Source organism: Salarias fasciatus, chromosome 1 (assembly GCF_902148845.1).
Source record: "Salarias fasciatus chromosome 1, fSalaFa1.1, whole genome shotgun sequence".
In the NCBI taxonomy this organism is placed as follows: domain Eukaryota; kingdom Metazoa; phylum Chordata; class Actinopteri; order Blenniiformes; family Blenniidae; genus Salarias; species Salarias fasciatus.
Genome location: NC_043745.1, coordinates 14,442,005 through 14,460,005, shown reverse-complemented (window position 1 = coordinate 14,460,005; position 18,001 = coordinate 14,442,005). Strand labels below are relative to the sequence as shown.

General features: G+C 40.6%; 1 protein-coding gene across 1 annotated transcript in view; it reads left to right on the top strand.

Moving 5' to 3' along the window:
- Nucleotides 1–18,001, top strand: part of LOC115390401 (protein unc-13 homolog C-like) — a 116,786-nt gene that overhangs the window by 88,061 nt on the left and 10,724 nt on the right. The window contains exons 20-27 of the mRNA XM_030094261.1: nucleotides 4,966–5,062; nucleotides 6,240–6,383; nucleotides 6,612–6,689; nucleotides 9,174–9,251; nucleotides 13,272–13,360; nucleotides 13,761–13,898; nucleotides 14,442–14,565; nucleotides 15,054–15,113. Coding sequence (XP_029950121.1) covers nucleotides 4,966–5,062; nucleotides 6,240–6,383; nucleotides 6,612–6,689; nucleotides 9,174–9,251; nucleotides 13,272–13,360; nucleotides 13,761–13,898; nucleotides 14,442–14,565; nucleotides 15,054–15,113 — 808 coding nt within the window. The remainder of the gene's footprint in view (nucleotides 1–4,965; nucleotides 5,063–6,239; nucleotides 6,384–6,611; nucleotides 6,690–9,173; nucleotides 9,252–13,271; nucleotides 13,361–13,760; nucleotides 13,899–14,441; nucleotides 14,566–15,053; nucleotides 15,114–18,001) is intronic.

The following is an 18,001-nucleotide window of genomic DNA, read 5'->3' as shown; positions in this document are numbered from 1 at the left end:
GTCTTTAATGGCTCTAGTTCTGAAGTTTTACTACTACAAAAGCTGGCAGTCACTAGCATGCATGGATTTAAATGAATAGGCTGTTTGATAGATCTAACTTTAGTGTGTGGCTACTACTGATGCTCTGTTTTCCATTTATTCCCAGTTAGACAAAAGCATTTTACATCACGTTATCATGGTGTCCACTACACTCCAACGCATAATGAGCTCATTATCGGTGTTACTGCAGAGCTTCATGAGAATATATCCATTAGGTTCAGGTGTGTTGAACACATATTGATCAGACCCTTCAGTAATTGATTCAGACCCACATGTTTAAGAGGTTTTCATTCTTTAAACTCCAATAATTTTGGATTTGCCTTCATTATTTTGTATTCATCGTACATCCTCTCTTACATTCACAGCAATACAATGCACCTAAAGCAGTTATCAATTTACTAATGCCTTGCACTTGGGTCTTCAGATAAAGGTATGGTCATGCACAACGTATTGCTATCATCAGCAGAGAAATTCTATTGTGCTGTTAACTGACTTACCCAAAAGTTTTAATCCACTTGGGCAGTGTCTCCTTCTACCTATACTTAAATTTCAAAAGGCTTGGGATAATGTGTGGAATGTAAATGAAAAGTTAGATTGCAATGTTTTTCAGATCTTATAAAAACCCATATCTTATTCACAGTAATGTCGTTGAGATGTGCGCTGTAGGCGGTCTTTCATTGTCCTGCTGGATTATGCAAGGCTTTCCCTGAAAGAGATCCTGTCTGGATGGAGACATTTGTTATCTTAACACCTCCATATACTTTTCAGCATTGATAATACCTTTTCAGATGTGGAAGCTGCCCACGCTCTGGGCACTTATGCAACTCCATACCATCCCAGATGCTGACTTTTGATCAATGCACAGGAAGCATTGGCCTGTTTCGTCTTTGTTGTGGAGGACAGCATTCATCTTATCTGACCACAGGGTTAATTTAGCTGTTAGTGGTTGAAATGAAAGGGTTTTTTCTGCTCTAAGAAGGATTGTTTTCTCTGTATGATGCAGCTTCAACTTTATTTTGCAACTGTGTTCACTGTTTGTTTTTTTTTTCAAGGTTCTCAATGACAGATTAAGCATTTTTAAAATACCAGTTTGAGAAGATTACTTTCTCCATACAACCCATCCTATTAAAAATTAACCTTAACTTCAGATCATAGGATCTGAATCTGCCAACCTGAACTTTTCTAAATTCTCCGTGGTCATCAGATTCTGTCAATGTTGGAATTTTTTCAGTTAAATTTAAGGAACACTAAGATCATTCTATAACTTTTTCTAAATAACAAATCAACAAACTTGTATGCATCTTGTGAAAAAAAAATTGCCTTTTTAAAATGGCTCCTTTGTGCTTTGCAGCTGTGGAAGCTGTTTTTTTTTTTTTTTTAAAGATGTGCTGAATTCAAAGTAAGCTAATATTCTTCATCAAATCGGTAAAGTGTTCTCCTGTGTGTTGTATTTTGACTAGATTATATCTTTTTGAGGATCGCAAACTCTCTCATCTGTTTTTGATTGACATTTTACACACTTGACTAAACTTTTGACGTTGTGGTTTTACGCTCCTTTAACTAATGAAAACTTGTTCCATAGCTGATCATACTCTATGGTTTATGGCAGTTTTTCTCCAAACTAATCGCAAACACTAACACTGTACCTTTCTGTGTGTCTTCAAAACTAGGCTAACAACATTGAAGTTCTCAGCACTTTACTTTTCCCAGACAAGATCAGTCAATATTCAACAACATGATTTTTCTTTTTTCCTCAGAAAGATGAAATCATTTGTCACACAGCTTCTGTTTGGCTATTTCACACTCATTACTGCAGATCCTCTCGTGTTTATGGCGCGGTGTCATGCCCTGGAGTCTGTGGAGGGAGTAGTGAAGCTGATGTTATTTCTGACACATGCCTCCAACAGATGCCGCACTTTTGAACCCTGCCATGGACTTTGGCACAGTCCATTACTGAAGGCACTCTTGTTCTTGACTGTCCTCTTTAGTCGCGTAAAATACGGCCTCTCCACTCTTAAACTCAACTCCTACTTGAACTGATCTTTGAAGTTACACCACTAACATTCCTGTTTCGATGGCCGTACCATGAAGAGGCTTTTATCATCAGGAAGCTTTCTGGTGATTCGCTCTTTTCAGACTGACACAAGGTCAAACCAGCCATCTCCTACCTTGCTCATGCCATTGTTATTTGTTTTGTCAATTTGTGTTGAACATATATTGTAACACTGGATTTAAAGAAAAGTGTTATCAATGAGATATTAGCTTTTTCAAGCACAGTTTGACATCCACTATTCTTCTGTGCCATTTTGCATGACTGAGGATAAAAACAGGGAGATCATCTCACGCACATGTTGCTAAGCTGTCATGGAAGCTGGAGAACCAGGCGAGAACTCAGTTTTGCACAGGGAGAACATGCAGTCTCTGAGGGGCCCCCGGTTCTACCTGGACTATGGTGGCCACATTCTGAAAACCCCAAAACAGGAGGGCCTAAAGTAACTCTGTAAACCATACATTTATTCTGCTTCAATGAAAAGCAACAGACAGGTAGCAAAATGTTGAAAAATATATTTCTTTTGTACAAAGTACCTCAAAATCTTAGTTAAACAAAAAGAGAAATACAGGTATTTTTTGTGTATTTTCTGTTTTTGGTTGCTGTTTTTCGCACCAAACTTGGCACACATGCCTTCGAGGTTGCTTTTTAAAAAAATTACCCAGGCCATCTGAAATTTAAGGTGCCTGCCATTTTTTCAACGCGGCCAATATTCTGTCACATAAAATGCCTTTTCAACCACAGACTCTCACTTTAGCCGCAGATTTAGTTGATCTTGGTGTTGAAAAATAGGTTCTCAAGTATCAGGAATCCAAATGTACAATTCTTAGTATGTATTTGGAACTTCTTTATAGCATTATTAGCATAAAAACAGTGCAAAATTTACAAGGAACGCAGTATTTCCAAATTTTTATTAAGAGGAATACATGTACATCTACATGTTTCCATTTATCCGACATATTATAGAGAACTAGCTGTGGACCTTTCAGCAAGAAAAGATCTCCTAAGTATCATTTCTATGTTCAAATAATTGTAGAGTCAAACTAATCCATATCTGTGATTTTGTGACTACATATGTTCAATGTACCCCATAATGAGTATATGTGCCAAATTTGGTGCTTGAATCATGTTTTGAAAGATTCTTTAAAAAAAAAATAAAAAATACTGCTCTATCTCCCTTGCCTGCCCATGCATAACCTGCTGAAGTGTTGATCTTTCCTAACTATATTTGCAATTGATGCATAGATGCCAGCTTTGCAGAGAGTACACATTTCTTCCCATCACTCACAAACATAAAGAAAACAAGGATGCAGAATGTCATGGATGCTGTAGGAATTGCTTCCAGGGACTTTCTATGATGATATAAATTAAGCAAAGTTATACTCAGTAGTTCAATATTTCAGTAATTTTGTCATCTGTTAATTGTTCTTGTATCATCATTGCCTTATTCCAGCATGCTTTGTTTTGTCTTCACTGTGTGGCCCAGTGAGTGAGACAGATCTTACAGTCATGAGAGCTATGAGTATGTGCCAAATAAATCAGAGCTTTAACTGAGTGATCTCTCTACTGCATATACTGATGCCGCTACATTATTAATAGTCTGCAGAACAAGCTGAGCAAAACCCACACATTATAATGAATTTTGTAAAATTCTCACAGGTATAATTTTATGAACAAAAAGGATGTCATGTTTCTGCAGAAGACATATGGTCAACCCTAACCTGGACCTTCTTCCTCTGTGGCAAGAGTTCTAAACACTACAACACTGTGTGACTCCTTTAATCACATAATATGTATAAAAAATATGCAAAAGATTAATCTGGATCTCTGCAATAGTCAATGATGTGTTTTTATAACCTGAGGGAAAGTCATCCTGGAATAAAAGGATTTTACACTTGTACTTATTTTTCAGTTTGGTGGCATTGTGTAATGGTTTGCACTGTGAATATGATGGCTCAGAATAATAGCTTAGATCAGAGTCTGGTGTAAAACTGCCCCTGATCTGTGCCGGCAGTTCATTAAAATAAGACTCTAAACATGTTGGTCACGGGCTGTTTGGGATATGGAGATGAATGTACAGCCTAAAAGCGTGTTTTTGTTCTTTCTTTCATGTATCCTCGTTTTCCAGTGTGCCTGCACAGCCAGGCGCAGCAAAGCAGGAGTAGCTGCAATGTAAACATGTGTAATGCAAACAGGGATTGTCGTGTCCTCTCCCGTCCAGCCAGTCTATCAGAGTAATGACTCTCCCTCCCTGTCTCCGACGCTGCCACTCAAACTAAATTTCCAGCAGGATTGATTCTTCCAGAGGCGTACACATCATGCAAACACACATTCTCACAAGCACAGCATTTTATCTGCCTGTCTCCCCCTCTCTCTCCTGTCCTCTCTTGCCCCACCCACCTTTAATTTTTGGCTCATGTGGCGAATGCCCTCAGTCAAAGTACAAAGCAATGTTGGGGCAACATCCGTAGCTCTGAGGACAAACTCAGGCGCTGTATTAAACAAGCGAATGGCAAAGTGAAACAGACAGAAATGAATTACTATTCTACTAGCAAATGTGTGTCTTTACCCGACTCATCAGTCCCGGCCCCTGCTGTCCTCCACTGTCCTCTGTCTGGGGCCGGGCAGACTCATTTGTCCACAAAGGAAACCTGATATCAATGGCAGCATGAATTACAGCTTTGGTCATATCTAAAGTGAAAGTTTTGAGTATAACATGAACATCTTTTTATTGTTTTCAATAATAAACAATCATTTTAGGATACTGAGACTTAATTTCTGATTGTAATATGTTTGTTTGAGAGATAATAGCATGCTAAAAATAGGCAAAATGTTACTTTGGCCCCTCGATGACAGTATCTCTCTCTTTTTTGAAGGTGGTTCGAGCCGTTTGTCATTCAGTGGCTTGATGAGAACGAAGATGTTGCCATGGATTTCCTCAATGGAGCGCTGGAAAGAGACAAAAAAGATGGAGTGAGTGCATTATTAAATTATACCCCGAAAACGTAACTTTTTACCCAAACAACCACTTAAGGCAGTCTTTTTTTTTTTCCGCAAGGACAGTCTGCACAGCCTGAGTTTACCTCTCAAGGAGAGGATTGTGGAAGGATCAAAAATCTTTCACAGTCAAAAACATTACTCGCCTTGAGACATCACAAGACGGGAATATAAATGAAACTTCAATTAAAAATTGATATAAACAGGAAACAAAACATGATTTCGAGGACAGAGAAAGGCTCAAAAGGATATTAGGCAGTAATGAGAGGAAATATGCAAAAACTTGACTAAGTAAATGCAAAACATTGATGCACCGTCACACATTTGTCTGTCAGGTTTTTATCCAACTTTGACAGTGGTACATTTTTTAATTGAAACTGTCCTAGATGTCTTTTTCAATATGTGGCCCTCAGTTTGGACAGTCCTGCTATAACATCTCATGGGATCAAAGACTGAAACAGAAGACCTGTGTCACCATCTGAAATTTACCGGTGTTTGCATGTCTCAGGAAAAAGACCCCATGAGTTATGGTGCTTTGCCCACGCCGGCTATTAAAACTGCCCAGCTATATCAAAGTGTGCCACTCAATCACTTTAGTACTCTTTTAAAAGTGATGCACTGTGATGGCACAGTCTATACATGTTAATTTTGCTGACAACAAAACAGATAGCAGTTCACCTACTGCTCGCAAGAGCGCTTAAAGCCCACGATTCACAGTTTCCATCCACTCTAGATGACAAGTACTGTATATATAATGTTGATATAGACCCATTCATTCATTCATTCAAGGTTTTCAGTGGTCACAGTTGAAAGTTAACACCCTTATTAATCCTGCCTTTAACTGTTTGGATGAATAATAAAAAGTGACTTTATGACTTTTGTATGAATTTTTTTTAGTATGTGTTCAAGACAAAGCCCGCATAGTTTGTTCCATTTTATTTGTACATTTCAACAGTTATCAGGCATCATTAGCTCTAAGCGGTCATCTAGAATCAAGTTGTATGAATTATGTAGTTATAGTGTAGTCGTGACGTTCAACAAATGTTCCAAACAGAATATTATAAAGTTTTTCAATAGTTCACAATCTGAGATTTTACATCTCTCTCTCTGCCTAACCTAACATCTATCTGTCATCTTGTCGTTCTTGCAACAGTTCCAGCAGACCTCAGAGCACGCCCTCTTCTCCTGCTCAGTCGTGGACGTGTTCACTCAACTAAACCAGAGTTTTGAGATTATCAAGAAGCTGGAGTGCCCGAACCCGCAGGCTCTGGCTCACTTCATGTGCCGCTTTGCGAAGGTCAGCCTCTTTGGAAATACCTCCGAGTGAACCCTGAACGCTTCTGTTGGAAGTAATAACGCTCAGTTAAAGAGGTTGCCATTGATCTAAGCAGATTCCCTGGTGTATGTATTGCGCTTGATATGAAATTGTTAGCGGGTTGCGACTGTTTACTGTTTCGTTTCTGTTGATGCACTGTAAAATGTTACATAAATTGAATTATTAAATAGTCTCTTTCAATCCCTGCAGACTATCAACAAAGTTCTTCTGCAGTATGCTGCAATCATATCCAAGGACTTTCCTTTGTATTTGAGTAAGGAGAACGTGGTAAGTGCCCACCCAGTCTGCAAACGCTCAAAGAAAAGGTTGCATTCAGTGGCTGTGTGTGTGTGTGTGTGTGTGTGTGTGTGCGTGCGTGCGTGCGTGCGTGCGTGCGTGCGTGCGTGCGTGCGTGTGTGCGTGTGTGCGCGTGCAAATATGGTAAGTCGGACGCCAGTGATTCCATGATTGCTCTCTCCATCAGCAGTTGGCATGGAGACTATATGAGAAAACATATTTCATATGGGAGACCAGCCTGCTCTGCTCTGTCTTTGTAATGTACTTAACACAGTGTCTCTATTAACCCAGATGCAATTATTCATCTCACAGCCCGCAGCTGATGGAGGGAAGTCACTGGTATTTTCTGGGCCCTCTGTCCACTGTTTAATGTGACAGATGACTAAACACAGAGCATTGTGAGTGACCTAATTATCAGCACTGGTGTTTGGAGTTGTGCTGAGAGATAACGCACCGTGCACGGTCGGTCGGGGGATGAGGCAGATGTTTCTTTACAGCCATGACAGGCTCATTACAACGGTCCCGGAGAAAATGTGAAACATTCCTTCCCAAGACACAACTGAGGAGACAGCAGATGGATTAAAGGAACATGGATGCAATTACAGTTATATGATGGCTGGGTTACATCAAATTTAACCTGCCTCAAGCTTCCATTTGACGGTCTCACGGAGGGCAAACATGATAAACATCACAGCAACCTCACCAAGTCTGTACACTTTGGTAATGTTTGGTGATTCAGGCAGAATGATAGAGGGTATTTTGTGAGGTTTGCTGGAATAGGAGAGGAACAGCTTCAGTAGAATGATCCTTCCTGCAACATTGCTTCAAAAAGAGGTTTCTCAAAAACTGTTCATTCTTCATTAGGCATTCATGTAGGACATTTTGATACTGTGCAGTCTGAGATAAGCAAACATATGTGACTTTTATACATGATAAAATATTCCATACAGTCCAAAAGTCAAGATATTTCACCAGTTTTAGCTTAAAAAGTCACTAAACTGGAAACATCTGTCACTGATTTTCTGTAAAACTTTATGTACATGTTAATGAGCAGTTATTCTGCCACATGATGTATTATTTGCAAAGCACACTAAACACGATATACTCATTTATTAATGCTAATTTTATTTGTAACTCATATTGCTCAAGCACAATTTTTCAGTTTATTTTATTTTCATGAAAAATGCATTAGGTGAGCAGACTGCAACAGAATTATGCTTTGTCAAAGCAAGATGGCAAAAACATGCCAACAGCAGCATTCATCTCAATGTTGAGCATAAACAATCTTTTATAATGTGTCTGTCAAGTACAATTAGTTAAAAGAAAACACTGTTTAAATTTTCATCATATTCGTTGTTGTTGTTTTTTTTAATAAAATACAGCAAACACAGCCAAATGCTTGTTGACAAGCCCACATTCATGAACATGCAAAAGTGGTAGTCCTTTCGTGCACATTTATCTGTTCTAGACTGAAGAAAATGTATTATTGTTATTATTGTGGTTTTCTTTTTCAAGTGCAAATTTAATTTGACAACCTTGAAGGAGGCAAAGTGTCAGGACCCCCTTGAATCCCTCCAGTCGAGAGTGCTCACCGCTACTCAGTCGTACGGTCCACTGTAGGGAAATGCAGCACTGAAAATTAAATATTCTTTAATATTAATGATATCTTCTGACTAGTGTGCTGCTGAGCATCGCCTCACTCAAAAATTATTGGCGTAATCAATGCAGGATGGTAGGTTTGCTGTGTTGTTCCCTCTGCTGCCTGCGATCTTGCCTGATATTATAGGAGCCTCTGGCATTTAAATGATACTATAAATCCACAGCAGGCGTTAGTGGACCAAACCTGTTATCTTCTATTTTTCCCCCTCTCACAAGCTTGGAATAACTGTGGGAGATCACCAGCGCTATCCAGATTTAGAATATCTTATCACTTCTATTGAAATGTGCTCATAAATCTAGCGGCGAGCGAGGCATTATGTGTTGCCGCAGAGAGACCACTGGCTGCTGTGGGAATACAGAGACACCAATCATCACTCTCCTGTGGGGCACAGAATTACCATTTTAGCACCATGTATTAGCACTGTCAACATTTTGGTGTGCCGTATCCTCGTCAGAAGTTATTTGGGTAGATGATGCACATATTATGTGACTGACTCTGAACATTTTGAAGAATTACAGTAAAAAGCAGCGTGATTAATGTCTGTCATCCTGTAAAACTTGTTGTGGAGCCCGGAATTGATCACATAAACACGCCCTGACGTTCAGCGCAGCCTTTTCTCTCCTTGCATGTCAGGATGTGTCAGGAAATCAAAACGGATGAGTTCTACAGTTCTTAGCCTTTTTTGCATGTTGAGATTTTGTTGTATCGGGATCTGCTGAGTGTCATTTGTCACTGAGTATTAGTTGATATTTCAGGCAAACAAAAAAAGTCCACTGATGCTCATTCTCTCTCTCTCTCTCTCTCTCTCTCTCTAGCCCTGCATCCTTCTCAACAACATTCAGCAGCTTCGTGTCCAGTTGGAGAAGATGTTTGAGTCCATGGGTGGTAAACAGGTCTGTTATCCAAGAACTAGCTGCCTGCCAAGCCTGAACGAAATTTTGAGGCAACTCACTTTCAGTTCTAAAGAGATTTCCATTCCTAAATCTCATAGATTATTTTAATGAAAGAAAAAAAAAATGCACAGCAGCCTTGACTTTTTACTTGAGAGGCAAACCACAAGGTTAGCCAAATGCTGATATCCCCGGGACTTATAGGATTCAGAGTCTTGCTAAAGAGCACTTCAGCAGTCTTAACGTGAATCTTTAAACCTCACTTCTTCTGATCAGCACTCTGCCGCTGTAGAATAAATGCTGTGTCATTCTTATGTAAATGATGGTTTCAAATGACATCTGTGTGAAGTGAAAGTGACTTGACCCCAGCAGCGAGGAGCTGTAATCCCTCTTCACTTCCACACTTAACCAACCAGTAGACTAATCTGACATGTCGCCCCGTTCTTCTAATATGACCCCCTTTCCAGCTACTATCTCTACTACTATTCCTCAGTAACCTCTACCCCATCCTTGTTGCCCCACATCCAACCCGCCCTTCTGTGTATAACATGTGTTGACTTAACATTTTTACTCGATATTAAGTTGAAATCCGTGTGTCACCTTTGACACACAGGTGAATACTCCCCCTGTCGACGTGTCAGTCCGTCAGCCTAACCTGAGAAGCCCCCGGCTTCTTGTGACTTACGTGCATGTTTCTCTCTGTTTCTTCTAACGCTTGTCTGGCCTTTGCGTTTTGTCTCCTGTCGTTGTGTCTTCTGTCCTCCCCCCCCACTCCCCACCTCCGTGTCCTGTTTTGTGCTCTCTCTTCTCTGTCTCCAGGAGGAGGGGGTTGTGTCCTTCTGTAAGGTGTGTGCAATAGGACTCGTCAACACCCCTTCTCACCATTTTACCAAACGATCTGAAAAAAATAAAAGCACGCCCCTCCCCCCTCCCCCCTGTGCCACCCCTCACGCTCCTATGCTTCTCACCCCCCCCAACCCCCTCCAGCAGCATGTGCCACAGAGCATACGGAATCTGAATTACCCATCACCCCTCTGGACAGGCTGCTAAAGCTCACCATCCCCTTCGCTCTGGGGATAGTGGATGAAACCACCCGATCCCATCTTTATTTTTAGCTTGCTATTTTTTTTTTCTGTCTGTCCACTTGTCTCTCCATCGCTAATTTGAAAAGTGTGATATTTATTTTAGTTTTCTGCCCCCCCCTTTCCTGTCTACACCAATGCAAAAAGAGGAGTCGGAGGCTCGCTAAGTTGCTGGTTTCGGTTTTGATCTTCTTCTTCCCTTCCCTGAATAGCAGAAAGGATTGCAGGCAGGATTTCGCACATCGGTTTTTAATGAGCTTCTCTTAAAAAATCTGCCCAGCTGTGCCTTCTGCTGAGGTGCTGCTGTCGCCGCTCTGTTTGCAGGTCCCAGCCAAGACTACTGTGGTCATTAGTATCTGAAAAAAACAATGACAATAGAGGTGTTATCTGCCATTTTAAAAGTCAAGATGTGGATTCCTGCAAATAATTGGCAATCTTAAAGCTCATCCTGAGTCATTTCTCTTAAATGGCAATTATAAAACTGCGTGTGAAAGTTTTATGATAGTTTCCTCACTGCATAGGAGGCTATTCATTACAGAATCATTTCCTATCAGTAATTAACTCCCAGGGAGCTAAGGTAATTATAAAAATCTGGTATGATAGTGTTACCAATAACAGAGATTAACAATAATCTCCCCCATTGCCCATGTGTGGCTTCACCATGAACTGATCTCCTCAGATGACTATCGCCATTTATTTTGCTCTTCTCAGTTTAGAGATGGTCGTTTCTGTTAAACCTTTATTTACTCATGTAAACAAAGGTTAGACTATGTCCTGGTCATTATTTTGGACAGACAGTTCTGTGGACTAAATACCTGCCAGCCAGCAGATACGGCGTTGTTGAAACGGGCAAGGGGAAGCCGAGCTGGACTCCAGATGATAGGCTGTCAGCCAGAGGGAGCGTCTGTGCGCTCCGGAGGACTTTGAATGCCAGTCAGTGTCGAGTGAAACCAGCTACCATGGAGGAGCCAGGTGCCCCATGAATTTCAAACACGATGTCTTGTCTGTATACATTTAATTACCAGAGCAGGAAATGTCTTCTATTTGTAAGGCCTTAAATTGGGGACGGCGATACGCATGTTGATTCTTTATTGGAAACACTTTATGATTTAGGAGCTGTTTTTGCATTTATATATATATATATATATATATATATATATATATATATATATATATATATATATATATACATATATATATATATTTACTATTTGATTTTCAATATCATGTAACATTTCCAGGCAAATCCAGGACCTTATCTGTATCCTGACATTTCGAAGGAAAAAAAAATACCTGAGCTTTTCAAAACCACAAAAACTGCCTCTCAAATCCCAGCGACTACCTTTAAATGAAGGCATTTCTATCAGGACTGCCATTTTCAAGTAGACTTTTGACTGAACTGTCAGAAATCATGCGCCGTCTGAAGGGACTCGTCTCCTCTCAGGGGGTGATGGCTTAGCAGGGGTCCCATGGTTTTATCTAACAGTGGGGTGAACGTCTGTTGCCAGCATTCCTATTGGACAAAGTGTTCTTACAAAACTGAGAATCTCAGTTTCTGCCACTGCCAAGCTGTAGATTAAAGCCAAACCTAAAACCTTCCCCAGGCCAAAAGAGGGACTGATAAAAGACCAAGGCCTCTGGCATTTATTTATTTATTTTTTTACTATCACTTCAAAAGATGTTATCTGTGACTCGAACGGTGAAATAACAACTCAAACCACTATGGGCAATTTTCTGTGTGACAGACAAATTTTGCATGCTGCAATCACTTCCATTGAGGTGACAGCAGTACGGATGTGCGTGCATGTGAACACACATACACGGGTGTCGAAATCTGTCTTGTTTATAATGCCAATGGAGGCATGTCTGCAGAATAACAGTGTCTATAAAAGGTTTAGTTTACACATCCGCTTCCCAGCTGAGCCATCCACCATTAAAATGTGTGAGATGAGCAGCTCCATGGCTAAGCTTATCGGGTCTAATGTGACGATCTGTCATGCATGTGGTCCGGTGCCTCGCCTCACACATCCATCTCAGCACTGAGCCTTAAAAACATGTGTTCTCCACCCCCCATCCAAAACATCAATATTTGGACATTTATACATGGCGAATGTAATTCATAAGCAGCAAGACAAAGGGACGCTCTCATGCATCCTGTTAATGACACAGAAATGCACTCACACACAGTGCACATTATCGCTCATCCACCCATGCATTATTTCAGAATTTGTCCAAATCGGGTGGTGAACAAACCTGCACATCCATCACATGCATAAATACGGTGCTGCAGAAACCCCACACATGCCGTGCACGTGCATAAAAGTACTGTTATTACATTTTGAAACAGTTTTGTTATGTCAGGTCTGGTATAATGTGGAGTTTTGGATACAGAGGACATTGAGGCTATTGTTATGTGGGAGGCTTTAATAATAGTGTCTAAAGATGCAATATGTAATGAGTTTGTATTTTATGTTCCTTTTTTCCCGAAAATTAAAAGGCAGAGGATATCTGCAGATATGGATGTATGTGTAGATGTCGGGAACAGTCTGGCAGCCTGAACTGAAACAGTACGGGACATAGCTGGTTGACAGCCTCCTCTCGCCTCTGTAACCTGTGCAATAATGCACAAAACTGCTCCCGTTTTGAGAACAACAGTAGCGGGCTACTTGTGTGCCGATGCCGTGTCTCATGACTCGGCAAGCAGTCATCATTGCGGCGCTCAGAGGTGAGCTGTCCATTGGTATTCAGAGCTGTGCTCTGCACAGATGGCAGGCGGAGTGAGTGGGGAGGCCACCAGCAAGGCAGGTAACCTCTCTTCTGAGCCTGTCGGCTCCCCCCGTAACACCCCGCACCCTCTTTTGAGGCGTCCTCCGGAGACACAGAGCCATGCTCAGTGCGGACAAGTGTAATGATGTAGTAACTGTGTGTTTCTCACTGACAGCTGGATGCAGAGGCCAGTGATCTGCTAAAGGAGCTGCAGAATAAACTCAACACCGTGCTTGATGAGCTCAGCGGCGTGTTTGGCTCCAGGTGAGGTTTGGGGGAGTCTAAAATAAGTGTGTGTGTGCATGCATGTGTGTATGCGTGCACGTGTGAACGTAATCCTCTATTTATGTGAATATGTCTGCTTACAATCATTTTTAGTTGGGAAATGTTTCCATTCAAGTCTCGCTCCGTCAGCTATGGTGTACAATAAGTCTCCTTAGTTATTGATAGACATATATTCAAAATTTAATTGGTTCAAGCTCTCGCTGTGTGGTGTTCTTTCCGAGCACGGCGAGTTACTCAACATTTCAGCCCGAAGAAAAGACACATCTGCTCCTAACGCCTTACAATAACATAACAGAAACAGCAGGTGTGAGCTGACATTGAGTGCTGCAGTGTACAACGTGTAAAGTGTTTAAAAGGCTGTTCCTGTCCATCACAACAGTTTTAAACCTGTGATCGAGGACTGTGTGAAGCAGATGAACCAGGAGCTGGTCCAGATGAAAGGTCCGATCAAAGGGAACAACCCCGCCCTGGATGCTGAAACTGTCCTTCGGCCTCTGATGGATCTTCTGGATAAGAAGTAGGCACCCTGCGAATGACGTGTAGTAACAGTCCAGCTTTCATGTCCATTGGTCTTCATTTTTTAACTGAAACAAACCATTTCAAGTGTGTATTTCAACTCAAGAGATGAGAGAACACCGCTGTTTTTTGAGACCAGCAGGACTGTTTGGTCCTGAAATTCAAGTTTGTGACTTTATTTATATTTGCGGTGTTCTTGAACAACATTCTTGAAAGAGCTGATATGGTTCAGCAGAGCTTTGGAAGTCAGTCTCAACCATTTGTCAAAGCAACATTGAGGCCAATGGGGTATTACAGGGAATCCTCTTAATGATATGGAAATGCCAAATCCTTCCTCCTGTCTCTGAGACTCTGCTTTCACAATAGGCTAAGATTAAAGCAGAAAGCTCCGGCATTTATTCTATGAATCACAGGTGTTTTTCCTCCTTCTAATCGTATTATTTACGAGGACGTCACCGCTTGGAGCCTGCAGCCAGGTTGGCTCAGCTGGAGAAACGTGTTTCAAGTGTTGACCTGACAAGTGCCTCTCTTTACCGCTTCACAGTTTGATGCTGTTTGCCAAGATCTGTGAGAAGACAGTGCTGAAACGAGTCCTCAAAGAGCTGTGGAAAATCGTGCTGAACACCATCGAGAGAACAATCGTTCTGCCTCCGTTGAGTGACCAGAGCGTGAGTTTGAACAATTATCTGTTTCTTTACCTTTTCTCCGTCTCTTTTCATCCCTCGGCTCGGCCACCTCCCTCCTCTTGTCCACCTGCCTCTCATTTTGTCCATCTGTTCATCTCTCTCCTGCTCCATCATAACACACAGAAAACATGAAATACCAGCCTCACACTGTTAATCCGTCTTCTCTGAGAGATTTTATTGTGTTGCATTGTTGTTCTTGGAATAGTTCAAATGCAGTTACATCATGCTTCATTTTTAACTTGTTATCGCTGATGTTGTATTATTTATTTTATTTTATTAACAGTTGTTGTCCCCTATATGAATGATAGATGGATGGGGTTTCCCTCCCTCCAAAAAAACTAACTATAATTACCAAAATAGCTTATTTTTACTTTAGTTGTTTTTGTGTAAATCTTTTAGATCAGTAGTAATGCTCTGTGCTATTGGTGTGAATATGTCACCATGTGAAATGCGTCTGATTCTCCCTATAGCAAGGAGCCCAGATGATCTTCAGTGCTGCCAAGGACTTGGGACAACTGTCCAAACTGAAGGTAAATATTGAATGAGCTGCAAGAGAATTTAATGCGTCTTATAATTTTTAAAGTCATCCTGTTTGAAACATCGAATTGTTGCTTCCTAAGAGTCTTGGAAAAGCCTTAAAGCGTGAATCAAGCATCCATTATGAGTTCAACAGTATAAATCTGTAATTCAGTCAGACACATCATCATCATCATCATCATCATCATCATCATCATCATCACGTCAGTGATTTTTTTTTTTTAATTTACCTACAATCCTTAACACAGTAAGACTGTTCACAGCATGACAGTCTTACTGTGTTAAGGATTGTAGGTAAATTTAAAAAAAAAAACACTGAGAACGCTACACTATGTTCACTTTTTAAACCTTTTCTAAACACGTGATCTGAAGTCACTCGCTGCTTTTGTAAGTACACATAATATGATAGTAAAGTACGCTGAATGACCCAGAGGGATTATATTTAACCTCTTAATGAGCATGTTTTTAGAAAGTCATTCAGGGTAAGATGAGGAGCGGCATTTGGCATTTGGGTTTCCCCTCAGTCTGCTGAGATTTGCAGAAGAGTAGATTGAGAAATGACAAATGGCCTGTAACTGAGTGGTCGCATGCTTGTCCAAGGTAAATAAAACCAAACAGCTTCAGCCTCTGTCACATTACGTCGCATGTTCTCCTTCTGCCTGAGATACTTCATGTAAATCAGGCTGTTGAAAATGCTCATTCTGCTCTAGAGATCCATATTCTCCTGGGACTTGGTAGTTTTATAGTTAAGAGTCACTCCGATAGCAGTCCAACTTCATAGTCTGTCCGTCCGAAATGTCTGTGTACTCGGTTGTTAATGTTCATAGTGTGTAGTTGTCTGTACATATGTATGTTTTATTACAAAAACAACCACCTATAGATCCAGTGGCCATATGATGACACAGGCGCATAATAAACTATTGAGGAAAGGCTTGAAGCAACAAAAATAAACTCCTATCCTTTGTGAAAAGCCTGCATATGTTAAAGTCTCAATGAGAAGGTGTCGTGCAGTACTGCAATACAAATGCTTCAAATAACGGGAAAATACCTTCGGACCTTGTTATTCACTGGCGTAACACTTTCTGCCCCTGAATTGAAAGCTGCCAGAAACAAAGGAAGTTATGTAAGATTATATAGGCTTTGATGTTTTGCATTACAGCTGATGCGACATAACTGGGCAGGTGTCTAATTGCCGCTTTGACTGGAGGATGTTTAATCCCTGGAGCTCGGCGTAGCGAGGCAGTGGAATGGATCAGTGGAAATGCTGCAGTCTCACTAACAGATATGCTATGACAGTACCTCTGAGAGGTATTTCACTTCTTATACAGTACAAGGGATGCAAACCAAAACTGCCTTTTTACCGGTGTACATATGCGTGTGTGCTCCTCTGTGTGCGTCTTTATCTTGCGTGAGAGATTCTGTCAGATGTCCTTTGAGGCAACATTTGGGTACTGATCATCAGTGCACAGATGGGTGTTTCTCCCTCCCAAAGCATTAAAGTGCTTTATCATCCTCTTGTTATCCCTGATTATGACTGATAGTTGTCGTTGTGTCGTTTCTTCATTCATTCTTTCATGAGGTGATTTTTTTTCAATCAGGTTTTTTTTTGGGGGGGATCGTTTTTGTTTTTGTTGATTTATCTGTAGTATGTGATATCATTGGTTAATTTTATTCATTTGTTTTCCATTAAACTCCACTGCCATTGCTTTGTAACTTTTGTGATGGCGTGGATTTTCTGGAACAGCCAAAGAGCTTTTTAGTGCTGATACGCTACTTTCCTATAACACATAATAAAATCTGTGTGCAGGACCACTTTGCCAACTACGTCCTCTGACCTCCACAAATCCTTTGCCCATCTCCACTGAGCACTTATCCATTAAACCAAATAGGTTACACAAGCTGGTTTGTAGTGTTTTATCAGCAATCCCTTGTGGATTTGATAGTAACATAATTTCTCTGAAAGACCTGTGGATTCAGCAGTGAAAAGAGAAAAATAAAAATCCTTTTTGAAACATTTTTCCAAGTCAACTGCCTCTTATGGAAAGAAAAGCATTCACTGAACCACAGTATTATTGTTTCCTGACTAAATAAAGCAATGAAAATCCACACAACAGCTAAGCATAGATTTTGATTCAAGGCATCAATGCTTTATGTTAGTAAAAGCTGTAAACATATCTCTGGCTCCATAAAAACATAGTTTATTCAGATATCAGTGTGATGGATGTATCTTTGCTTGTGTTTCATGTGCTGATTGCAAAGTGCAGCTTAACAGCTTTCCACCTCATGCATGAATCTTCCAGTACGGTTATGTTGGTTTAATCATGAGATTCAACACCAATGTGCAGTTTAGCTGGGGCAACGGGACGGAAAGTCCTTCCATTTAGATCTGTATGCTGCTGAACCTGCTGAATTATTATTATCTCCATTGGGAAGAGATTGTATCTTGCGCTCACAGTGATGAATGGTTCTTCATTTGCAGGCCATACAGTGCATGTAAAATAAACTTTTTTTTTATATTGTGGGGAAAAAATGCTGCAGCTTGAAAATAGCTTGTAGTTAAATCAAAATGTAAAATGAGAAATGGATTTCCATTCTTGGAATAACGCACGTCACACTATAAAAGTGTGTACCTGTAAGACTGTGTGATCAGGACTGTATGGAATGTTTAGTCAAAACTTTTGGACAATATGGTGAAACCCACATGACTGCAGCCCCCTCTCCCTCTTCCTCTTCCTGAAAAATTTCCAAAAGCAACTATTTTGGGGGAACATTGCACCTTGATTATGATAAACAACTGCAGCCATATTTGCACCAGTGATTTGGTTCCTCCAAAGCCCATTTCATAAAACATTAATGCTGCTCTATCTTTGCCTTGTAAGGG